Genomic DNA, 26,195 nt, shown 5'->3' with positions numbered 1-26,195 from the left:
CCACTGTTCCTACCTTTGTGCTCTGTGGGGTCACTGTTTCCCCTTCATTGAGGCACGTGATAACTTACACACAGTGCAGTGCACCCATTCGAAGGGTTCGGCTCAGTGGTCTGTAGCTTATTCACAAGGTTGTGTGACCGACACCACAACCAATTGAGAGCATTTTGTCACCTCGGAAAGACGCTTCACACCCATTAGCTGCCGGCCCCCAGCTCTCCACTCCCCCCAGTCCTAGGCAACCACCAGTCTACTTGATATATCTGCCTCTTCTGGACGTTTCAAGTAAGTGGAGTCATACGGTATGTGATCTTTTGTGACGGGCTTCTTTCAGTTAGTATAGTGTAGCACAGAAGAACGAGGGTTGTTCCAAGTTGTAGCGTGAATCAGTACTTCATTTTTTATGGTCAAATAATAATCTGTTGTATGCGTACGCCACATTTTACTTATCCATTCACCACTGACGGATGCTGGGGTTATTTCCCCCTTGTGGTTAATGTGAATAACGCTGCCAAGAACTTTGGTGTGCAGGTGTGTGTGTGGACGCATGTTTGCATTTCCCGTGGAACTGCTGCATCAGTGGTGACTGTGTGTTAACTTTCTGAGGAACTGCCAGACTGCTTTACGAAGCGGCTACAGCGTTTTGCATTCTTATCAACCGTGTGTGATGGTTCCAGTTTCTCTGTACCCTTGCCAACACCTGTTATTTTCTGATTTTTTCATTTTAGTCATTCTAGTGGATATAAATTGGTATCTTAATTTGACTTTCAAAAGTGGTTTTTTGATTCGAATTTTCCTAATGATAAATTATGTTAAGCATCTTTTTATGTGCTTATTGGTCATTTGTATATATTTTTTTAAAAATCATATTTCTCTTTTATTGTAGGATTGTAATCTAATAGCTAGAAAGAACATTAGTGGTTATCTAACTTTCTGTCTCCAACTTATTCTAATATGCAGTCTTTTGGCTTCCATTAGAAGTGATGGAAATACAGTATTTGTTAAGAAATCAGCCCAATTTTTTTACAGCTCTAGTTATTAGAAACTTCTTTCTATGTTATCTATGTCTATATTTCTATATAGGTATTCTCTATAGATATCCAGTTTTTAGAAGCCTCTTTCTGTGTGTGTCTGTTTCACTATTTTGTTGGTAATGTTGTTGTTTTCTAATCTAATTTTTCTTTCTAGGGCCACGTAGAATAAGTCTTAATTCTTCATCCACCTAAGGATCCTTCACTGGTTAAACAGCTTTCAAGTCCCCTCTTCTTCAGGCAGGACATGTCTGGGTTCTAAGCATGTTCTTCTCCCCACAGCCATCAGGTGCCAACACTGCCCAGTCACTCCGTGCGAACACGTGTCAGTTCCTTGGCTCCTGTCTCGCTGTGTGGCTTGTCGGGGTGAACAGGCTGTTTGAGACATAGTGTGGCCAACGCAGAATAAAACTTCTCTCTCATTTGGATACTATAATTCTGATATAGCTTAAGATTTTTGGCAGCCACATTACAATGTTAATTCTTTAGCTTTTAGAAAACTAAAACTTTCAAGTCTTTTTCACATTCTGTTACGCAGTGTCTGTTCTGTATTAAGTTCAGTGCTTTATGTGTATTCGTAGTAAGTTCCATTTATCTAATTTATCACGTTATTCCAACATTAAGATGTTCTTTTGGATTATGATTGTATCACCTACTCTCTGAACTATCTTTCACTGATGCTGTCATCAGGATTTGACGAACACACTTTTTTTGTACCTTGAGTCAATTATAGATGAAAGCGATGTATAGGACAGGGTCAGAAACTGACTTTGCCACTAGAAACCTAACTGAATAACACTGATTTACTTGTGAGTTTGCTATGACATTAATAAATATTCTCCTGAGTACTTAACATGAAAATAGGAATTCATATGATAAATTTAATTGCTTGAATTTTGTTTACAGTCAGCCCTTGAACAACACAGGGGTTAGAGGTTCTGACCCTTTGCACAGTTGAAAATCCACAAATAACTTACGACTCCACAAAATCTTAACTTCTCATGGCCGGCTGTCATCTGGAAGCCTTACTGATAATATAAACAGCTGATTAACACGTGCAGGAGGTGACCCCCCCAAGCCCCAGAGTTATCTTCTAGGGTGGTGTGTGCCCCTTGTAGGACAGGCTTCATCTGCTAGGTGAGTGTCCTAGGAACCCATCCGTATCAGTGTACCAGCTGGTGTTGTTGTGAGAGGCTGAATTTTGCTTCAGCAAATTTTAGGGGAGAAGACTTTTTCAACACATTTGCCTGTTTCATGATGGGTGATTTACAAGTGCACCTGCCCACACTGCACTTGAATGGTCAGCAGTTTTTGACCAAAAAACAGCATGACCCCCATATCTTACCCTCCCTATTCACTCAGTTGTGTCTGAGCAATTTTTTTTTGTTTCCTGGATGAAAACAGTCCTCAAAGGGAAACATTTTGCCTATGTGGAAGAGGTGAAACAAAAAACAGCAGAAGCACTAAAAGGCAAAAAATCGACAGGTTCAAAAAGTGTTTTAGGCAGTGGAAAAAAACATCTCAATAGGTGTATTGCATCAAGTGGAGAGTCCTCTGAAGGTGCCTGAAGATTAAACATGTAAGAATAAAAACACAATTTTTTATAAATAAATTTTGGGTTTTTGGGGTCCCTCCTTGTATTTTGTAGTTCTATGTATCGGTACTATATTCTCACAGTAAAGTAAGCTAGAGAAAAGAAAATGTTAAGAAAATCATACAAGGAAATAAATCCACTTGTAAGTGGACCTGAGCAGCTCAACTGTGTTCAGTGGTCAGCTGTGTATCAAACACACTACTTTTGTTGGTGGGACTATTTCTACCGAATTTTGAGCCCTTATTCAAGAGGTGTGATTTGCTCTAGGTCAGTGATAGGCTACTCCATTCTGTATGGAATGGAGGGCATGGGCCCGCGTATCCTGCTGCAAGGGAGTCTGAGAAATGAGGTTTCAGAAATTCGCTTTTGGAAAGTTGGGCTGCCCAATATGGGAAGGCTGTTAAAATGTTGAGATAGTGTTCCAAAGACTTCGATAAACCACCAACAGATGTACACTGAACTCTCTTGTTTTATCATTCTCTAAGCCTCTTTTAATGAAATCATTCATTCCATTAAGATAGTTGGTTGAATGGGAGCACATGTAATGGAAAAGGGTATGGAATGGAAATACACCTAGTTTAGCCATGTTAATTCATTCATTTGGATATTCCCATTCATGCATTTCATCAGAAATCATTCATGGTTACTGGAATTCTGGGAAGATGGCAGTGGTTGTAGCATAGTTTTTGATTTTCCCAAATGCTTCCTTTACAGAATAACCAGGGGAGCGTAACCCAAAGCCCTTAGGCAATACCTGTAACAAAACTAGTTGACCAAAGAAAACAGGGACAAACCATCAGCGGCTACAAGATTTGTGTAGCTTCAGTGTTTCCAGAGGAGAGAACACCAGGGAGTCTGACCGACCTGAGAATGGCGGAAGCCTACAGCTGCCGGTGGCGAGATTTGGAGGGGTTGTGCACACTTCAATCCACGTCCAAGTACAAGGGCTTCATGGTAAGGGTCTCCAGATCTGCCTGAGCTGTAGAGCTCCCACGATTAACCCGCTGAAGCCTCACGTAGTGGCCTGAGGATTTAATCAAAACCAAGCAGTAAAAGGATAATAAAGACAAAAGGAAAAAGAAGAACCAGGTAAAAGTAGGAGTGAAGACTGGAGCCAAGCAATTTGAAAGTTTCATGACGTATTTAAGAATCTGGAGGCCAGATTTTTAAATACATCATGAAAACAACAGAAAAGAGAGGTACAGACCCTAAAATCTATCCTGATCCACATTTCTGTCTTAAAAAATCAAGAATATTAATATCATGTAAAGATGAGCAACAGGATGGATTGTGGTTGAAGCCTTGTACAAAGTTACTATAATTCAGGATGGGCTAATATAATCATTGTTACTTTAGCTAACATTTATATAATATCTACTTTGTGCTGAGCACCGTTCTATTTTATGTATATATATTTAAAGTACTTCAAGCACTCATATGGCTACTATTCCTATTTTCACAAATGAGGAATCTGAAGCAGAGAGATTACTTTACTCAACAGTGTACAGCTAGACCTATAAACAAATTAAGCAAAAAAAAAAAAAAAAAGCAATAAAAGAGAAGCCAAAAAGGTAGCACATGGAAGCAAGAAACCCTGCCTTGCAGATATTAGCTTGATAATAAAATACTTATTTTTCAGCTGGAAAAGAAAGTTCCACAAAGTTTTAAATCTTGACCCTGCAACTGATATGGAATCTGAATCCACGTGATAAAGGTCCAGCCAGAGACGTACCCTTTCCCCTCCGAGTGAAGGAGCATCTCGTTGTCTCAGATAATGCAGTCTGAGGCAATGTCAGAATTGGCAAATTTTATCCTGCTGGCTGCCAAACTGGAGTCTCTTTCTGTAACTGCTGACACGACATAAAAATAACTTAATGGATTTTGAGTAGAGAGAAATGAGATAAACTTCTTAAGCCTTGATGAGAAACATTTCCTTGGAGTGGAAATCCAGAGACCACAGCAGCCAGCGTCCCCTCCTTACGGATGAAGTGGGTGGAGACGGAAACTAATGTGTCTTTGGCAACTTTATTCTGAATTCAATCTGATAATGGCAGATATTTTTTGAAATATAATTTCTGCTTAAGATATAATCTTCCTTTCCCCTCCACCCTCAGAAAAAAAAAGTGTCACAGTATCCTAAGATGCTATGTGCTTTTGCTTCAGAAAGAGGAATTAATCTCAGGAAGAAGAAATATATTTAGAATACACTGTAATCAAATTACGGGGTCATATTTTTCCCTAAAGATTTTAATTACAACTGTATTATGCTTGATGTACACAGATACTCATCATATCTTTGTAAGAGGAAGAGTGAAAATAACCTAAATAGACAACTGTCAGATAATGGTTAAATAAATTATGGCTCATTCCTGCATGGAATGTTATGCTGGCTTTTAAATTAATGTTTGTGGGACTTCTGCTCCTGGGCATGGAGTAACAGGGGTGAGATTTACCCTTTTGCCCAAAACAAGAAGAAAACTCGACACAGTAGATGAAATAATTTTCAGAAGCGGCACTAAAAGTAGTGGAAAACTAGGAGACGAAGGAAGCAAAGGAGCACAGTGGTTGCCTCAGCTCAGTGCCTGGCAGCGATTTTCAGGCTGCCGTGAAGGGAGGTGGGGTCAGGAGAGCCTGGCCATGTCACTGATTTGAGCTAGAAAACATGGGGCCAGATACCAGGGAGGATGTTCCTGCAGAGGCATGGTGGTCCAGAGATCTGCTCAGGGGTCCCTGGGACTGAACACTAATCTGTGTGTGTGAAAGGAAGCTAGCAGGCCGGGAAAAGAAATACGAGAAAGCAGGAGGCCAGACAACTCTTGGAGCTGACGCAGGACTGAGAGCATTTTGTTTCCTCTAGTCGGAGTGGAAAGAAAATGGAATACATGGGGCATGTGGTAGCGGCCTCCGAAGGATTTCACCTCAGCGAGAGGCTAGATGAAGCTGCATGTATGAGGCTGCTGTGCCTCTGCCCTAACAGAGCGTTACCGTGAGTCCTGAAAGGGTCAGATTGATTCCACATAACAGAATTCATGCCAAAACAAGGTCTAACGTAATTTAGAGGAACACAACGAAACCAGCCACCTAGAGTGTAAAATTTACACTCTCTGGCTTACAGCAAACGTCTTCCAAGCATTCAAGGACAGCAGGAAAATATGACCCATAACCAAGAGGAAAAAGCTGTCAGTGAAAGCAGAAATGATAGAGATGAAAAGCTATCATAAATATATTCTGTGTATTCACGAAAGTAGAGGAAAACATGACCACGATGGAGAAGTGGAAGACCCAAAAAGACCTAAATGGAACTTCTATAAAGGAAGAAAATAATATTTGATATGAAAAAATACACTGGGTAGGATTAACAGCACATTAGACATTGCATTAGAAGAGATTAGTGAACTTGAATATGTAGCAAGTGAAACTAATAAAACTCAAGCACAGAGCAAAAAAAGATTGAACGAAAAATGACCAAGAGCCCCAGTGAGCTGTGGGAAAATACCAAGCAATGTCGCATATTGGAGTCCCAGAAGAGAGAAGGCACGACAGAGAGGACAATAAATAAAAATTAACCATAACTGAAATTTTAAATATTTGACTAAAATTATTAATCAGAGTTTTCATCATTGACATTTATTTGGGACTGGATAATTCTTTGTTGTGGAGGCTGAACTGTGCGTCGTAGGATGGTTAGCAGTGACTCCAGTGTCTACTTACTAGATGCCAGTAGGACCGCCCATTTGCGACAACTGACCCCAGACATTGCCCAATATCCTTGGGAGAAAAGAGGTACGACAATCTACACTAGTGGATAATCACTGCCATTGACCCATAGATCCAAGAAGCTCAGTGAACCCCCAGCAGAAGAAGCACCAAGGCACATCATAATCAAGTGAAAACCAGTGAAAAATCTTAAAAGCATCCAGATCCCCCCACCTCCCAAAATGACACAGGGGAACCGAGGTAAAAGTACAGCAGGCTTCTTTTTGAAGCCTGGAATCAGTAGGAGTAAAGTCAAAAGGAAAAAAAACCTATCAATTCATAATTCTATACCATTTAAGATAGCTCTCAAAAATGAAGGTGAAATCTACTTACCATGATAATGGTGATTTATAAGAAAGCACAAGTGACATTACGTTCAGTGGTGAGAGACCGAAAGCTTTTCCCTTAAGATCAGAAATAGGACAAGGATGCCTGATTTTACCACTGCTATTCAGCATTGGACTTGTAAATTCTAGCCAGAGCCATTAGACAAGGAGAAGAAGTAAATAGCACCCGTATTGGAAAGGAAAAAGTAAAACTAGCTCTGTTGACAAATAACATCAACTTATAGAAAATTCTACATATAGAAAATCAAAAAAATTGTTGCAAAAACTACTTGTGTTAATAAATGAATTCAGCAGATTTGCAAGATACGACAGCAACATGCGAACATCAGTTGTGTTTCTATATACCTGCAATGAGCACCCCAGAGTGGGAACTAAAAAAATTTTCATTTACAATAACGCCCCAAAGAATAAAATACCTAGAAATAATGTAAACCAAGGAGGTGAAAGATTTTATACTGATAACTACAAACGAAACCATTGCTGAAACAAATTGAGGAAGACCTGAGTAAGTGGAAAGACATCCCATGTTCATAGACTGTCAGATTTTACATTGTTAAGATGGTAATACAAGCCAAAGTGGCCTACAGTGCAATTTCTCTCAAAACCATTTCTAACTGCCATTGCTGCAGGAATGGAAAAGCCAGTCCTCAGATTCAGATGGATGTGCAGAAAGGGCCCCAAAGAGTCAAAACCCTGTTGAAAAAGAACGAAGTTAGAGGATTCACACTTGCAATTTCAAAACTTACTGCAAAGCTGCTGTAATTGTGATGGTGTGGTCCTGGCGCGAGGATGGGCCAGTAGAGTAGCGCTGAGTCTAAACATAAACCCACACTTTTAAGGCCAGTTGGTTCTCGGTAAGGGTTTCGAGACCGTCAGTATTGCAGGACGTGTGGGCTTCACAGAGGTTGCAGTTGGAGCTTCTCAGACAGAACATCCATGTTCACAGCTTCCACGTTGAATGTTTTGGAAGAATCTTCTAAGTTTAATCTTCATCTTGTGCTTTTTGAAAATATTGAGGGGCAGGACCTGTTGAATACTCGATTTTGGAAAGTGTTGCCATAAGTTTGTTTTTTTTCCTTTTATTCCGAAGTTCTTTTCCTCTCTCCCTTCCACCTTCTCCTTCCTTCTCTCCACCTAAAAATATTTTCTTTATGATTGAATTTGAAGTTTTACTATAGTTCTTTCTTTGGGGGGAACTTTAATTTTGTTAATGTGGATATGATTTTCCTGATCACCTTTTATATCTGGCACTTACATTTCATATCTTGTTTTCATTGTTCCACACGGACCAGCCAGAGTTTCTACAGCGAACATAGCTAAGCTCTTATAATCAGCTAGGGGAGTGGCGTTTAGGTCACTTTGGAAGCAGTTGTGGAATGACCTTGTGGAACAACCTGCTGCTTTGATGACCTGACAGTCCCCTTGCTTTTCTGGTACCATCTTGAACCTGTGACTAGTGCCGTGGAGAAATAGTGAACAGTCAGTACTACTCCTTAGCAAAGTAGTATTTTGTAACTGGTTTAAATACACATTGCTAGGCCCTGGCTGGTATAGCTCAGTGGACTGAACTCAGGCCTGCAAACCAGAGTCAGGGCACATGCCTGGGTTGCAGGCCCGTTTCCTGCAGGCCAGTTCCCAGCAGGGGACGCACGAAAGGCAACCATACGTCAATGTTTCTCTCCCTCTCTCCTTCCCCTCTAAAGATAAATAAATAAATAAAATCTTTTTAAAAAATACACACTGCTTTAATCCGTGTGTCTTTTTTCTACCCCTTCCCCCACAGACACCAGAGAAGAAAGGAAAAGAAGCGAGTACTGGTTTTGGAGGACCAGTTGTTAGTTCTCTGTATCATGAAGAAATCATCAGGTAATTTTCTCTTCTGGTCATTGATAATAGGACTATCTGTGTATCTACCTCTATATACATCATGTATATATATGTTTGTGTGTGTGTGTCTTCATATTTTTAATCCTGAAAACTTCCACTTATAAAGAACTTGTTCTTAACCTGACACTGACTTGGTGGTTATCTCTAGGAGGATAATGAATGACAGGAAAGAATTTTTAAGGTGTATAAACTTTCAGATCAACAAGTGTCTGATTAGTCAACAGGTACCGGACAGTAGCCCTGCCTGGCATTTAAGTAGTTGGTAGGGCAAGGTTTTGTGTCTCAGGCAATCTAAAGCTATGGAGTTTTATTGGTGGCAGTTTTCCTCAAAATACGAGTTTTTTAATGATTTTAATTTTTATAGTTTATTTACTTGAGCTACAAATTAAAAATCACTTTGGAGTGTAAAATGGTTCACGAAGGAAAGTATTGTGGAGGCTCCGCCACAAACTGAGCAGAGCATTACTGTAGGGCCCAGCGGTTCTACGTCCAGGTCTGCACGCCACCGCATCTGAACGACACATTTGTGCAGCCACGTTCGTCACAGCTCTGTCCTGAACAGCCGAGGGGGTAGAAGCCGTCCGGGGATCCAGTGACAGGTGGGCAAACAATATAGCATACACAGTGGAGTATTAGCCTCAAAAGGGATGGAAATTCCGAAACAGCTAGGACATGGGTGAACCTTCAGGACATTATGCTAAGTGAAAATGAGCCAGTTGTAAAAAGATAAATACTGTATGGTTCCACTCATGTGAGGTATCACGAGCAGTCAAGTTTACAGAAACAGGAAGTAGGAGGGCACTGTCCGCAGCTGGGGGAGGGGCGGTGGATGGGAGGTGTTCCTTAGTGGGCCCGGAGTTTCAGTTCTGCAGGGTGGGAGCTGTCCAGAGAGGGCTTGCACAGTAGTGCGAGCGAACAGCACCACGTCACTGCTTAATGGTACACTCACAAATGGTGACCAAGGTACGTTTTATGTGGTTTTTACCACAACTTAAAAATTGTGGGTCATTTTGTATTATTTCACAAAGGACTTAAATTTTATAATGTATGACATTTTTGGATCATTCTTTTCTTTCACCAGTGTGTCTGCATAAATCAGGAAAAGGTTTCTGTCCTGTTTTAAAGTCATGTGACACCTTCTAAGATGGTTCCTTTACGAGTAAGAATGAAATGGGAATCTCTGATGCTCTTACCCTTTTTGAACTACTTGAACTTTACTTTTCTCACTCTTTAACCTGAAATAAATGAACTCCAATTTTCTAATGGACAGTGGGGATTAGTTAAATTTATTGAAGGGAGATAATCTACCTTCATAGAGTGAAGAGGAAGTGGTACCGAAACTTTATGCTTCAGTCTTGCAGAAGATTTTGCTGACATGACCCACCACATAAAGAAGGGACGAGAGGTCCCAGGCAGCATTCTGGGAGGGAAGCTTTGATACCACTATGAGTCAAAAACTTTAAATGCTCATTGCTTCCATTTAATGACCAGTCAGTCCATACTAGGGGTCCTCTTTGGAATCTAATTGGGTAGCAACCACACCCCTTTTCCTTGGATTACACATTTAATTTAGGCTGGGATGGGAAAGGCTTTTGGAGAGTGGAGGGGAATAAAGACGCCCTCTAAGGCTGCCGCTGGCCTGGAGTGCCTTTGCCACCCCGGTCCCCGAGAACGTTGGGCAGCCCCGTGCAGTCCTGAGGAGCTTAAAAACCGTTTGCAGAGATTAATCCCCCTCCTCCTTCACCCTATACATTCAGAAAGTGTTTCCGGGGTTCGTAACTTGCATTTTTCATCTTTGGAGTCTTCCCCAAAGATGGTGTTTTAGAACCCTAACCCCACCAGTCAAAGTTTACTGAATGTTCAAGTCAAGTCGTTTTTCCTACGTGATAGGAGGGGGGTTAGCCATTCCTTCTCTGTTTCCCCACAGTCCTTGGTCCACACTTTCAGTATAGCGTTTATCATGTTATACCACAATAAATTGTAATTTTTAAAAAAACTCTATCCTTCCACTAAACTTTTAGTGTTTGGAGGTCAGAGATCACATTTTATCTCTATATTCTCCCCATCTGAGCAAGTGCCCAGAAGTTAGCAGGTACCTAGTGAAAGTGCCCAGGGCTTGGGAGGCGTCCACGGCCGCCTCCCGAAGCGGGAAGCCTTGTGTAGCTTCCTGACTGTGGCTCACACTGCACGAGCCGGTGGCCCTGTCGCAAAGCAGGGACTGCTCGTTTGGTTTTCTGGGGATGTGCCCGTCCCCACCTCTTTCCCTCTGCACTGAAGAAGATGTACAGACAGTTCTACTTTCCTAGGTAAAGAAAGTGAGACAATTTCTTGACTTTGCTTTTTAAAAAGCACCATACATACTTTCTTTGGGAGGGGGGCAATTTTTTTTATTTCATTTTTCAATGACAGTTGACATTTAATATTTAATTAGTTTCAGGTGTGTAGCATAATGGCTAGACACTTGTATGTTTAGAAAGTGATTCCTCCTGGCTCCATATATAGTTACTACAGTACTATTGACTATATGTCCTGTGCTGCATTTTTTTATTTAGTATACATATATTTTCTTTTTTTATTGTGTTTCGATTAACAGTTGTCCCCATTCCCCACCATTATTCTCCCCTGCCATACTTACTAATAATATCAATCACTTATCTATAAGTAATAACGATCCTTATTTTCTGTGCCAGTTTCTTTAAGGGCTCCCAGACTCTAGTATTTTTCAAAATGACGTGCTGTATGCACTTTCTTTTGTGCTGTCCAGTGACCTGATCACTGTATCTCTACTGAACAGGAAGCAAATGAAATGCACCCCAGTTAAAGTGAGAGTAGATATCTGAAAAATTGAAGTATTCCTAAGAAGAGTTCACCTACCCACTCGCTTATCCTCCATCCAATTCCTAAATAAGTGACTTAGTTTTAAATCAGTATTTAGAATTTGATCATAAGAAATAGTAACAAAATAACATCTCATATATATATATATATTTTTTTAAGATTTTATTTATTTTATTTTTAGACAGAGGAGAAGGGAAGGAGAAAGAGGGAGAGAAACATCAGTGTGTGGTTGCCTCTCACATGCCCCCAACTGGGGACCTGGCCCACAAGCCAGGCATGTGCCCTGAATGGGAATCAAACCAGTGACCCTCCAGTTTGCAGGCCGGAGCTCAGTCCACTGAGCCATGCTAGCCAGGGCAACATCATATATTTTTATAGAGATTTTAATTCAATTCAACATACATTTATTATGAATCTGTGAGACAAAACACTGTGAATATCTGGGCATCTCAGCTTCGTCACCTTTTCATAGTGTGTTCGCCATTGATGTCTGCATGTGTGTTTAGTAAAATGAGTTAATGGAATGAGACGCGAACCTTTGCTGTGGGCAGAACTGGTTAGTCTTGGCCTTATTTCAGTAAGTCATCAAATGTTATTTTTGTGATATGATTTAAGTCTCTGTATTCCAGAACACATTGTTAATGATACGTAACAGTAAGAAACATGAAGATGAGAGCCACTGGAAAGCCTTTTAACTGTCACAAACAGTAATCTTATTACAGCAACTACTGGTTTTCTTATATAGAGAGTTTGTTTTATAATTGAACATGATTCCAGCATAACAAACTAGACTCATGATAAAAATTACTCTACGTCAAAATGTTGGGCTACTCCAGTGAAGGACCAGGTGTAGTCCCTATTGTTTTTTGTTTTTGTTGTTCTCAGATTTTATTTGCTTACTTCCAGAGAGAGGGGAAGGGAGAGAGGAAGAGGGAGAAGAACTTCGAACATCAGTGTGTGAGAGGTACTGCCTCTTGCACACCCTCAACTGGGGACCTGGCCTGCAGCCCAGGCATGTGTCCTGACTGGGAATCGAACTGGTGAGCTTTCAGTTCGCAGGTTGGCACTCAATCCACTGAGCTACACCAGTCGGGGCCCTATTGTTTCTTAAGTATAAGGATGTAGTTACAACATTGAAAAGGGGCTATTTGTTGAGTTTTATGTAACCAAATATTGCTTGTATTTTGGTGAAATATAGTAGGTGGTGTTATAGTTTTCCAAGAGAAAGTTCTGTTTTAACTGAAGTTAATTGCAGTGTCGTGGCAGAGTTTTATGTTCACCTGAAGATGAAAGTAACAGTAGGTTTTAGAGTTTCAGAAACCGAATGGTAAACTTGAATGAAAGGAAGTTTTCGTCTGTAGAACCACTGTTTTTTAAAAAGATCATTAAAAGTGTACTTGGAGTTCTGTTTCGGATACTTTAATTATAAACCTGTAATTTTTCTCAAAACATTTTTAAAAATCAGGAAAACCACGGTTGAGTAAATCAGTTTCACAAAGCCTAGGTCCCCCTGGCGTGGTAGCTTTCCTGAGGGTGCGTGCCGTACGTGACAAGCTCAGGGCCCACTTCAGCTTCATCGTGACTTTTTTGAGCCACGGACCACCAGGGCCAGTCCTGGGCTTGCCCCCTGCCTGTTTTGGTTCTGACCTGTATTCCACTCTGTCACCGACAGTGACAGTGTAGTCATACATGCAGATCTCTGAGTGCATATTCCAGAGCCCTGACACCAGCTTCTTCCGAAGCCAGTTAATCGTTCTGTAATGTAATGGAAGGGATGTAATGTGGGGCTAATGAAGTACAAAAAATTGTGGAGCCCAACCACCAGCATTCAGATGTTGGTTCCACTTCTTAGCGCTGTGACCTTGGACAAGTTACTTATCTGTAAAACGGGGTACGTACAGTGCCTTTCTCATATGGTGTGTATGTGGATTTCAGGAACACATACACACAGGCATCCTTGAACAGTGTCTGGCACAAAACAAGGTACGATGTCCCTGTTGTCACTGTTCACTTTCATAGTATTGCTACCGAGAGTCCCCACAGTCAAGACCCCAGACATAGGCTTATGTTGGGGGCTACAATCACATGTGAGTCCGGTAATAGGATGCGGAACAGGTTGTTTGCTTTTACAGAAGAAATTGAAAAATGGGAGGGAGAACCAATGCTGTTAGGTCTGTGTTTGAAACTATAGAAGCAAGAGAGTAAGAAATCCGTAACTCACACAGTTACTCTAGTCTCGAGATCAGCTGTGGTTCATTCCCACTGTAGACTGGCAGAAAAGGCTCTGTTTAGTAAGCCCTGGGCTTTGCCAAGAGGCAGTCGGTTCTCTACTACGTGTGCTGACTTAACCAGAAAACACTTTGGGTGACTTGCATACGTAGGTTTTATCTGGAAGTTGGCACATAAATTGGGAATTAGAGCAAGAGTTAAAAATACAACAAATGAAGGGTGTACAGATCCATCTCACCCCGCAGTAAGATTTGATCTTCTCTGTTATGTTTTGTCACTTGATGCTATGCAATCTATCAGAATTTTATTAATCCCACTTACACAGGCAGCCATCTGGACCTTCTCGAAGCAAGACCAGAGCATACACAGCTAAAATGATTGATGGGCTCTGGAATTGATTAGTTGTTCTGTGAGACAAATGAACTGTTTTGGCAGAAAATACCAGAGGTCACTGCTGTGGTCAGACACAAGAGCCTGTAGAATGTTAAAAAGATTCTTTCACCATTGACTTACAGAGTTAAAATTTTTAAACAATAATGGATTTTGAAAATATTGTAGAAATATCTTTTCATTGGCTGTTCTCTCATTCTGATTATAAAATGGAGGATAAAAGTATTAAAAACTAAAATGAATGTGATTATTTTATGCTTTAATTTTGTATTTTTTGATGAAAATATGAGCTGGAATGAAAGTAGTACACAAACATTATACTCTGAAATTTTTTCGAAAAGGGTGTGTTTGGAGACAAAGCTACAACAAATAACGTTTTACTCTAAGTGACTTATAAAATGGTATGAAATTCCATGTAGTTATTTATTCAGAACTTCATTGTTAGATAGGAATCTGTTTTGTGGGGGTTTTTTTCTTTCATTTTTCTGTGTTTAATCTTGTGTAAGACTCTGGTGCTTCAATAGTATGTGTTTTTAAAAAATTGAATATTTGGATTTATACACTTTCAAGAGGTTAAGTCATTCTAGAATACCATGGTCTCATTAACACTACCGCCCTAGCACCAAAAAGATTATCTTGCTTCCTTTCATGTGTGTGGCTGGTAATAGTGAAATCCTTACCTATTTCACTATATTGCCCACCATCAACATTGTGTTAACACTTTGGTGATAGCTGGTAAATTGGATGACATATGTCTTGTTTCATTCTGGTGACCCTCTGAGGACTACACAAGTGTGGATAGGCAAGTGGGAGACTCCCTTTGAGAATCTGACTGCTCAGAATGAACTTGAGTTATGGATTTATTCAGCCTGTAAAACCTCAGCTGGCATAAATAATTGAGAAAGCAAAGGTTCGTCTGTGGTGCATACCTCAGGGACGCATGCCTCCCTTCCTCCTCTCTGCCTCCCTTTCTTATGAAAATGATCCCAGTTGCGCTCCTAGATAATAACACACCAAGCAATTAAAAGCCGTGGGTGGCTGGAGAGCGTAGAAAAGGTTTAGTTAATGAGCTTTTCCTCTTCCAGTGCCCAGGAGAGCCTCAGGAATGACAAGGCGATTAAAGCGAAGAGATAATTATAGATTATGTGAAAATGGGTCCCTTGAGACCGCCAGGTCTTGACATAAACAGTAACTGTTGTGAGAGCCTTGTGGCTCTCACAGTCACCCTTTTCTTGGGCGCTTTCCTTGGCTCCCGTGTCCTCAGTGCCATGGTGCCAACCACGCAGATGGGCAAGTCCACTTGTCTGCGGGTTGGCAGCCCTTTCTGAGCAAGAGGGTCATTCGTCAGCTGAAACCAGCCTGTCATCTCTTCCTCTCTCCTTCTTTCTTGTGTCTTCCCCCATCTTCTTTTTCTCTACTTTGTTCTCTTCTCTGTCTACCCTTTCTTCTGTCTTTCCTTTCTCTTTCTTATATCCTTGTCTGTCTGTGCGTAGCACCTGTGAAATGCTAGGCACTTAGACTTGTTTACAAAGTTGTGTGTGTGTGTGTGCACGCACATGTATAAACTTATGGGCGTGCCATTCCCGGGTCTCTGTGTAATACTGTCCTATTCGCATCCCCTAACATATCAGAGATTCTGTTTCTTCGGGTTCCGGAATAATCCACATTCAGCTATGTTTTGTTACTGCCATGTCGTGCCCTTCACATTGTCACCGCTGCTGTTAGACAGTCGTCATCTCTTGGCCAGGACACGCAGAACGGTTTGGGGACTGGGTTTCCCACTTCCTGTGCTGTCTCTTCCCCAGATTTATAACTCAGATCTCATCATATCACCCTTCTGCTTAAAGTCTTTTAATGATTTCCATAGCACTTAGGATAAAATTTAAAAACCCTTTAACATGCTTACAGGGCCTCTCCCCGTCTCCATCTGATGCCAGTTCCCCCCACCAGCACCTCTCTGTTCACTCCGCGCCAACTGCATTGGCTTCTTTTTATTTCCTTGAAAGTCAGATTAATATTTGTTAGATGCATTGACTGACCCCATAGAAGGATTCATGGGCTATGACCCCAGCTTACCATATATGCTAAAATCCTATGGTAATGATGTCAGCTGACATATATGGATCACTTAGATGCTAGTCATTATACTACGCTTGTTACATATTATTTCACATAATCTCCAGAACGATATTATGAGACATGGGTGTTATTAATATTCGTATCCTACAGCCGAGGAAACTGAGACTCCGAGAGGCGAGGCCCCCTGCCCGAGGTCACATGGGCAGCAGCCCCGTTCTCGGCTGCTGTGCTCTGCCACTCCTGACACTCGGAGGGGTCACCGCACTCTCCAACCGATGAAATTCAATTTGGCAGTTTCTACTATATTAATAATAGTAAATATCTTCAGTTTAAATATTTCAAATTGAATCCCATTCCACTTAGTGTGTTTAAAGATGTGCTTTCCTGGTGAAATTAGAGACTGCAGCCTTTCATCTATCAATATACTGATGATGATGTTTTCTTTGGATTAATTGTTTTCATTGATTTTAGACTTACCTTAATGGTTGAGAATATCACTCAGCTTTGCAGAGGCCGTTAGTCAGGGCATTCGATAGATTTTTCTGATGTGGCCCTGGTTTTGCAAGAATTGATCAGAATTGAACTGTGTTTTTTCTTATAAGCATTGGAAGTATCAGAAATTTTCAACCAGCTTTTAGAGTGAAGCGTGTTTTAAGCGGTGAAAATGCATTTTCAGTTAACTAGTATCTTTTAAGTCATGGCTAAATAACTTTCCCTGTATAATAAGTTATCTACAAGAAGTATACAATGATTTTTTTTTGGTCATTGCTTGCTTGGAAAATGTGAGAAAAATATATGTTAATTACATCAACAACATAAATAAGATAATAAATGCAACTTTTTATTTGAGGCTTTCAGAATTTTCTAGTCCTAAAACCAGGTACACTGCTGATTTGTCACAGTCTGGAAATAATTATTACCTGGTGGAAAAAGTTGCCATCATCACACAGCAGGAGCAGGCGGGGACTAAGGGGTTATTTCCCATGACTGAAACCAGTCGCCAATCTAGTAGCTTCTGGGTTCTAGGATCGTGGTTCAGTATGCAGGGGAGGGCGAAAGGAGGGTCACAGTTGTAATACAAACACATAGCACAATGGTAAATAATACTGCAAGCCCATAAACTTGCGCATGCTCATTACTGTAACCCTCCTTTTGCCCACCCCTGTGTGTGAGCTCTTTCAGTCTCTGTTCACTTGCCCACTTGGCACTGTGTGTTCTGAACCTGCCTTACTACCTCACGGACTCTGAGCACCACGGGTCCTGCAGCACCGTTGTTTAAATGCCATCAGGGGAAACATCCCGCTGATCAGTGGTAGGATGCTACTACACATGCCACGATCCATCAGAGATGTTAAAATGTGGAGGAAATTGTATTTCAGAATCAATGGCATCTGGCAACTTAAGAACAGTTTCTAAATGTGTATTTGTCTTCTAGGATTTCAAGAATTATTTTAAGAAACAACACAACAAATGACAAAAAAAAAAACCAACCCAAAACTTCCTTAAATGCCTGGATCTGAGCGCTAGGCTTCCTGAGCACAGTTACTGCCCAAGGGTTCTTCCTCCAGGGCTTAGGCTCAGGATATTTTGGAAAGGACATAAGGTACTGTTGGCAAGACTTTACCTGGGATCATAGTGTAGACTGCCACTTACGGTCTTTGGTAAGATTGAGACTTGAAATGGTGGTTTACAAGGTGAAATTAGCATCTGAAATTTGGATTAGATCTTAATGAAGAGCGGGAACTTTTCAGGTGCTAAGTATGACAGTTGTGACTACTATTTCATCCCCAAGTTAGGGGTTGACTTCACCTATTTTGCTGCTCCCAGGAAAGCCTTCCACCAGCTTCACTGAAAACCTGTGAGCAGCCACCTGTGACTCAGGTGGAGGTGCAGCTGTCAGTGCAATGAAGTGTGCGTGTGTACGTTGTTTATATTCGTAAGTGAAAACACGCTTTTTAAAATGCAGAGAGTATCTTGATTTCTAGGTGGACATTTTATCTGACTTCTAAAATATTGATGGTTTAGTAATATCAAATATATAAAATAAAGATTGTAGCCCTGGCTGGTGTAGCTCAGTGGATTGAGCGCGAGCCTGCGAACCACACAATCATGGTTCGATTCCCAGTCAGGGCACATGCCTGGGTTGCAGGCCAGTTCCCAGCAGGGGACTCATGAGAGGCAACCATACATTGATATTTCTCTGCTTCTCTCCTTCCCTTCCCCTCTAAAGATAAATAAATAAAATCTTAAAAAAATAAAAAATAAAGATTGTATATTTACATATACATTCATAGCATATAAAGATTGTATAAAAAAAGAATCAACGCTAGACTTTGGGCTCTTGTATTTGGCTCATTCAATAGGATGTTAAAAGTCATTGCCAAATGAGGTCAGTGAGATGACATCATTATTTCCTAACATTATTTTTGGACAAAGTAGTAATCCTTTACCTTCCAGATCCTTTACCTATTCAGCAAATAAATTAGAAACTTAAATTCCTGCGACAACGTGATGTTCACTGGCAGTGCCAGTGGGCTTCTTGGGACAGTCTGTGCCTGGAGAGACTGGCTCCTAACTCACTGTACAGGGTGGCGGTTAGGAGGACATGCCACAGATCAAGTTCACTCCTCAGTCTCGGGGACCTAGGGAAAGGACACACAGGTGGGCAGGCCCTCAGAGGCAGAGTAGCAGTAATAAAATTCGTCTGAAATTGAGGTGTGAGCAACAAGGCCTATTTGTTTACCAGAGGGGCTATGCCAGGGCAGTGCGCCAGGAGCTTGGGGACCCTGGGTGCTCTCGGTGTGAGCATTGAGGGGCCCAGAAAGGCAAAGTACTAGTCAGGTGACCACTAGCGACCCTGTGAATAGAGCGAGAGAGAAGGTGAGTCATTCGAGAGTTGCTTTAGCCAAGGTTCTGGGGAGGCCTGTGAACACGCCGTCTCCCAGCTGAGAATGCCTGAGAATGCCTTCTTCCTTAGACTGTTTTCTTTTGTAGGTGCTCAAAATTGGCCTCACTGACTTGTGTTCCCCATAGTTGTCTCTCGGTACTGTTGTTGTTTTTTTAAGTGTGTTGAGGGTAGTGTCTGGATCAAGTAGCTCTTCAAGTCTACCTGAGAGACATTCCTTTCTCACCTCATTAGTAGCTTATTTAGTTTAAGAGGGCGATTTTATTTTTCTTCCTGCCTTCCTGCCTCGCCGCCCCCCCCCCCCACCGGCTTTGGAGGGTGAATACCTGTTTTGTTCCCCAGCTGACTTCATAACTTACACTTGCTCCTTATGTTACAGGCAGTGAGTGTGCCCAGTTCTTTGTGATCTGTGCCCAGCTTACCCCTCTAACCTTCCCACCAACCACAACCAAGGGCTTGCGGTTCCCCTGAACACTGCTTTTTGGTGGTACTTCTTTTCTCTCTTTTCTTCAGAAGCCTTCAGGTACCCAGCTGGGCTGTCCGCTCATCCTTCAAAGCGAGGCTGTAATGTCAGCTCTTCTCTAGTGCTTTCTTTGATCGTCCCTGGCTGATCTGCTCCTTGCTTTGAGTCTCTACTTTCTAGAATATTCGGTTAGAGTGGTGGTGCTCAACCTTCTTGCGAGTGTAGTCCCTACGAGAATTTGGGGAAACTATATTCCCTTTCACATTTTTAAGATAACATCTAAGAAATTATGTAAAAGTTTAAATAGATTTTAAAGGCATAATTTCTGGCATTTTCTAAATAACAAAAATTTAACGTAAGCATTATTCTTTTAGATGTATCTGATAGAATCTAAATGCTGTAATGAGAATCCATTTTAAAAAATATGTGAACATGCAGCCATTGAAAGAAGCTGGGAAAATGGCACATAAGGTCTATTATTTCCTACAACTGCATGTGAATCTTCAATGGTCTTGAAATAAAGTTTAATTCAATAAAATTCTGATCTTGACTTTAAAAAACATGAACAAGTTGTTTAACGGTTAGAAATTTTACATCATCTTTTATTCTACTTCTCCCTCATACTTTTATTTCAAAGTAATATATTTTGTGTAGTCTTACCATGCTACCATAATTTTCTGCAACACAAATAGGTGTATAAGTTGGACTTGTTAAAAATTTATTTTTGCCCTGGCTGGTGTAGCTCAGTGGATTGAGCACAGGCCTGTGAACCAAAGGATCACGGTTTGATTCTCAGTCAGGGCACATGCCTGGGTTGTGGGACAGTTCCCAGCAGAGGGCGCACGAGAAGCAACCATACATTGATATTTCTCTCCCTCTCTCCTTCTCTTCCCTTCTAAAGATAAATAAATAAAATCTAAAATAAATAAATGAATAAAATTATTTAAAATTTAATTTTTTCTTACTCAAAAGCTTTAAACATTAAATTTTTTCTCATTTGAGTTAGTTATTTCCATACAGTTGATCAACATACATGATAAATTTTGTCAAATAATTATTAAACATAGGTAAAATTCTATTGAAATTGTGTGTGATACGGAGTTTTTTTTAATAGTTTAACAGATACTGTTTTTATTAGACTGAGATGGAGTTTAACATCAAGTCGGTTTTTTGTTTTGTTTATTTCACCTCTTTATCCTCTAACCTTAGTTGTAGAAGGCTTCCCAACCCCAAATTTTTACCCAGATTGTCTCTTTATTTGGTACCATGGAAGATTTTATATCTTAAGGCAGTACAAACTACAGTCCTGTTTCCCCTAAACCTTTTCTAGTGTATTAGTTAGACAGTATTTTTATGCAAAAGAGTAACAGGTTTAATTAATAGTCATTTGCTAAATCTTAATCAACTCTTTTGACTATGCTTCCTAGAAGTAGACCATAGTACAGAGAGAGGTACCTGCTTTCTTTTATAAACTACGCCTTTGGTGAGGTGTGGGGGTGCGGGAATGTTGAAAAGGAGAATGGTGATGAAATACTTACCACAGAAGCCTTTTCAGGTCGATCAGTTTAGGAGAAGAGGGTGCTTATATAGAAATTGAGCTGAAAATCGATTCACTTATGTTTTCCATACTCACATATCCCTTTGAAGGTCTCCGTGTACCTCCAGAGCCCGCAGGAATGCACCCCTTAGTCTGAGGCGTTGGGGGCGTTTGTATCTGTGGCTTACTCTCCTTTGTGTCTTTATTTGAGAAATAACATTCCATTGCCAGTTTACTGGAATACTGTTTATATATCTGGTTAGTAGTTGCGTGGTAAAGAGAGGGATTGAATTGAAATAGTTATTGAATGTACCTATTAAATAGTTAGATATCTGAGCTAGCCGGTAAATGTGATTTTAGTTCTATGAGGTGGATGAAGTAGTCAGATGGACTACTTTCAGGCAGGTGGCCTGCCTGAAACCTCACTATTTGAAATACTCTTGATAGGGAAGTGCAGTCTTTGTAGGAGGCGGTGCAGATGGCGTACTCGGGAGCGGGCGAGGTTCTGCTCTGTCTGTGAGTGATGAAAGGCACTGTTCTTAGACCGCATCCCTCTTTCCATAGAGGTGTGCCTTTATATTTCAAAAGACTTTCAAAGAAAGCCAATGTTTTTTTCCCTTCAGATTTATAAATATATTTTCTGTCAATTTCAGGAAATTTGAAGTAATCTAAAGAGAGACATTCTGTCTTTTGCTAAGGGATACCCTGGGGCATCCTTGAGGGTAGCATCGCAAACATAACCTGTACTTGCCCTCGAAGAGTGGGTACAATAATTTTCTCTCTCACATTCAGGAGAGGGAGAAAGGTGACTGGGTAAGAATTGTAAGAGAAAGGAAGATAAGCTGAGAACATGTGGAAGGGCCCTAACATTTATTCAGGCTGCACTGAACTTGGCAATGGTTGGAATCACTTGCACATGTTTCATTTAAGTATGGATGTAATGGGGAAGATTGCCTCTGGGTGGCTGTATTGACAGGGAAATGTAGAAGGAAAAGAGAGAATTTGATTTGTATATTGTACGTAATCTTGTTAGGGGGTAAGAAAGGAGATGTGGAAAGATGTTGTTCCAGGTGTTGCTCCATTTTGGCCACTAGGTGGTGACATTGTATTGACAGCTTGGTTGCTAGCAAGTAAGGTAGACTTGGGGTGTGGGTAGGTAACTAACAATAAACCCAAGCGAGTCGCTTAATGTTTTTGTATTAGTTTCTCAACTTTATATCGCATTTGTGGGGATTTTATCTAATTTTTTGATATTTAATTTACATTGTATACCCTGAAGTATTTTTTTAACATCTTTCTTTTTTTTTTTTAAGATTTTATTTACTTATGTTTAGAGGAGAAGGGAAGGAGAGAGGGAGAGAAATATCAATGTATGGTTGTCTCTGGTGTGTCCCCTGCCAGGAACTGGCCTGCAACCCAGGCATGTGCCCTGACTGGGAATCGAACCTCGATTGTGTGGTTTGCAGGCCTGAGCTCAATCCACTGAGCTACACCAGCCAGGGCCACCCTGAAGTATTTTATAAATACCTCTATGTGTAAAAATCTAAATGTCCTATATTTACTTTTACTGTTTACACATGCCTTTGGGGTTCAGGGAGAAGGACCTCTCCGAAGGTCCTCTCCTCTGTGAGTAACCCTTGCTTTGTACTGGGTATGGGTGACTGACACCCAGGACCCTCCATACCTCCCTTTCCCGCCCCACCATCACCTCCCCACCAGGTTCACATTCAGAGCAGCACGTTTCATGTCATGTCCTTTCTCTCACAGTGGAAGCTGCTGCCTCGTGGATTAGAGGGCTCTCTGTTACTGGATTGGAGGAAAATAGGCCCCCGTTATTCCAAGTTGGTATTCTGAGTGCACATTTTCATAGAAACTGTTTTTGTGGTAGTGAAATATGGCTGAAGTGGTACTGTTTGCAACCTTAATTTTAAAAATCAGACTTCTCTGTTTCCTTTCAGAGTAAATAATCTGGAAAGACATTTCTTCTCTTCTTCAAAAGAAGAAGACATTTTCAAGAGACTATATAGTCCTTTAAAACGTGATTTTTTTTCCCTGGATACAACCTCATTTTCTCTAGCTTGAAGCAGGCTGTTTCTCCTCTGTGCTCTTCTGGGCCTGTTTAAAGATCCAGCTTTACCTTATATCAATGGTGTGTTGATCATATCATCCCAACTGTACTGCGCACGTATTGGGTGCCAAGCTTCTTGTTTATCCTTGTTACCGACAGAATTGTGCCCAGTGCCGTGCGTGTAGTCGGTGCTCAATTAAATACATCAAATGCACAAGTGAAAACTTGGATGATTTAAGGCCAAAGTGCTATGTTTTAAGTTAATTACTCTGACTGAAAATAATTTTTATAGGGCATTTAAATTGGCTTTTAAAATAGAAGGACTCCTCCGGCTAGGGGCTTTAATTTCTGATGAATAGAAGCTAAGGCTTTGAGGTTGTAAAACAGTAGTTATAATTTTAGGGACTAAAATTGCATTCTTTTAAGCCCAGAAAATGCAGTCCATGTATGGAACAGTTTCATTGCTAGTGTTCCAATTTACTTACGCTTTTGAGAATCTCATTGCAGTGCCCCCAGACACACACACTCAGAAAATTGCACGTGCATTCACACAGGTGATTCTGTGTCCTGTTTTAGGGAACTCGTAAACCTCACGTGAAGAACTGCTCCAGTTCCTAGAATGTACTAGAACTGACCAGTCAAGATGCAGCTGGATACAGTAGAAAATGTGCTCTATACCAGAGCAGTCATCTGAGTGAGTTCTAGCTCTCGTGTTCTGCCTGTGGTGAATGGGACGCCGTTTGGTAGGCCGTGTAGTCCGTCCTCACCTGTTCTCTGTCTGTGAGGTTGTTGGACAGGAGTAAATGAATGTAGTGCATTGATATACTTAGAATGGTGCTGGGTACATGGTATGCTTCTCAATTTTTGTTCCCAGGGTTTGTTTCTATTATTTCATGAAGGATTTCTGAATTTTGTGATGTTCTAATAGCTTTCCCATTAGAAAATAACTTTTTACTTATCTTTTCCTTAAGAAAATTACCCTTGTGTGTATATGTATTTGAAACTTGGGTGGCAGTCACTTACCATTGTGTTTTCCTGTGTGACAAGCAGAAAGCTGTGTTGGGATCTTTTGACAGCTCAGTGCAGTCAGTGCAGATGGTGCGGCGCTTCTGACAGTGGTGCTGCCGGTGCAGGTTCCTGTGTCAGGGAACACGTGTCTGTCAGCCTGTAAAGTAACCGGAGAGGAAGCACCGAGATAATGTGCTCAGGGTGTTAAGTAAGCGATCCAGTGTAACTTGTTAGAGCGATGGAGCGTTTCCCCGTAGTTACAGTTGCTAAGAACTTGAGTCTTCTCAGGGGCTGGATGTGTTTCGTCTTATGGAAAATCCATTACTGTTCATGGAAAACTCTTTGTAAAAACAGACTTCATTAATGTTTGTCAGCAGCAAACAGGCTGTTTAAAAATATGTAACTTTTATGGGTTACCTGGTAAGACACACACTTTTTATTTTTATTCTAACTAGGGAAGAAGACAAAAACATCTTTGATTACTGCAGGGAAAACAACATCGACCATATATCCACAGTCATCAAATCGAAACACGTGGATGTGAATATGAAAGATGAAGAGGTATGAGAAACGTCTCCTGTCGTCATTTTCTTACGCTCTCTTGTTCCGCCCCAATGCTGTTTCCAAACGGCAGCCCTGGGGACCGCAGCTCAGAGTATGGTGAAGTTCAGAGAGGACATCTCAACGAGGCTTCCTCCATGTTGTGCAAGTTACTAGGCGAAACTTGCACTCGACTGACTTGTGTGTGTTCACCATAAAGGGAGAGACTGTGGACATACGTGAAACCTACAGGTAGTGTGGAAATACTCAGAAATAGCTTTAGTGTCCACTGTTGTACCTTACATGGTATATTATCCATTGCTCAGTAAACAGATGTTTAGAAAACTGTCAGAACTTTGGTAAATCAGATCATTTAAATGTGGTTCATTACTTAAATATACCTTGTAAAATGTACTACTTCATAAGTTTATTTGTTTTGTGAATAAAACTGTTTACATATTGAGCTTAAATTGTCCATAAGTTATAGTTGTTTAAAAAGGAACAAACTTTACTAACTCACTTTTAATCTTTTTTCTCAGTCTTTGATAATGCAGTGAAAGCTGACTGAAATGACCAAAGGTAGCAATGACCAAGGTAGGAAAAGGACATGGAATGATCATAGATAATATGGAGAGTAGATAAATAATCAACTTACACATTAATTGAGAGCTCCCTCTATAGTACAGGGCGGGGCAGACGTGGGTTTGCAGTTGTGAGTAGGGAAACAGAGTTTACCCTTGTGTTATCATTTATTAGTCACCATATCATTTCCCATACAGACAGCTGTAAACCTGCCTTTGCCCCACCCTGTATTACCTCATTTTTAGGCACCATCTTTCCTGTGACGGACATCAGTGACATCTGGAACTGAAAATGTAAGGCTATAATTCTCCAGTAAGGGAGACCAGTAATACTATTTGTTCTTCCCTAAGTAGTGAAAACAAACCCAGTTAAGGAAGATGTAGCTAGAGGAAGTAGATGCCAGATTGTGACGTAATGAGACCAGGTCATTATTCCTGCTCAGGGTCTTTTTTGCCTTTTAGGATCGGAATCCTTTTTTTTTTTTTTTTGTAGATCAAGCATGATTGCTTCCCTTGATTTTATTGTCACTTATTTTTATGCTCATGAGTTAAGATTTTTAGAAAATTAATACATGTGGATAGTTTTAAAAAATCAAGTAGTGTTTTATGTCTTGTAACAAAAAAAGTACTCCCTTACTGCATCCTTCTCATATTTGATTCTTTTGGTTTCTTTTGCAATTTACCTACGTAATTCCTAATAACATACCTGTACCTCTTGATTTTTCCACGTTAGACATTATTGGTTTTCTTCTGTGAGGTTAGGATTTAGCTGTTTTGCTCCTCTTCCCTCCCCCATCTCCCTCCCATCCCATCCTCCAACGTAGTTACATCACAACTTTTAGTTTCCGTTTTTTTATTGAATCTGTTGAGTCAGTGTTTATTATTATATAATCAATTACAATTTCATTAACAATGTAATATAATTAATTATTATGACTTTGTAAA

The 26,195-nt window shown here is 40.6% G+C and overlaps 1 protein-coding gene across 1 annotated transcript in view; it reads left to right on the top strand.

Annotated features, from left to right (window-relative positions):
* Positions 1-26,195, top strand: part of ACBD6 (acyl-CoA binding domain containing 6) — a 134,643-nt gene that overhangs the window by 33,818 nt on the left and 74,630 nt on the right. The window contains exons 4-5 of the mRNA XM_037034970.1: positions 8,509-8,591; positions 24,585-24,690. Coding sequence (XP_036890865.1) covers positions 8,509-8,591; positions 24,585-24,690 — 189 coding nt within the window. The remainder of the gene's footprint in view (positions 1-8,508; positions 8,592-24,584; positions 24,691-26,195) is intronic.

Source organism: Sturnira hondurensis, unplaced genomic scaffold (genome assembly GCF_014824575.4).
Source record: "Sturnira hondurensis isolate 20B ecotype Veracruz unplaced genomic scaffold, ASM1482457v3 Scaffold0022215, whole genome shotgun sequence".
NCBI lineage: Eukaryota > Metazoa > Chordata > Mammalia > Chiroptera > Phyllostomidae > Sturnira > Sturnira hondurensis.
The sequence above is the reverse complement of the archived record's forward strand: the minus strand, read 5'-3'. Positions and strand labels throughout refer to the sequence as shown.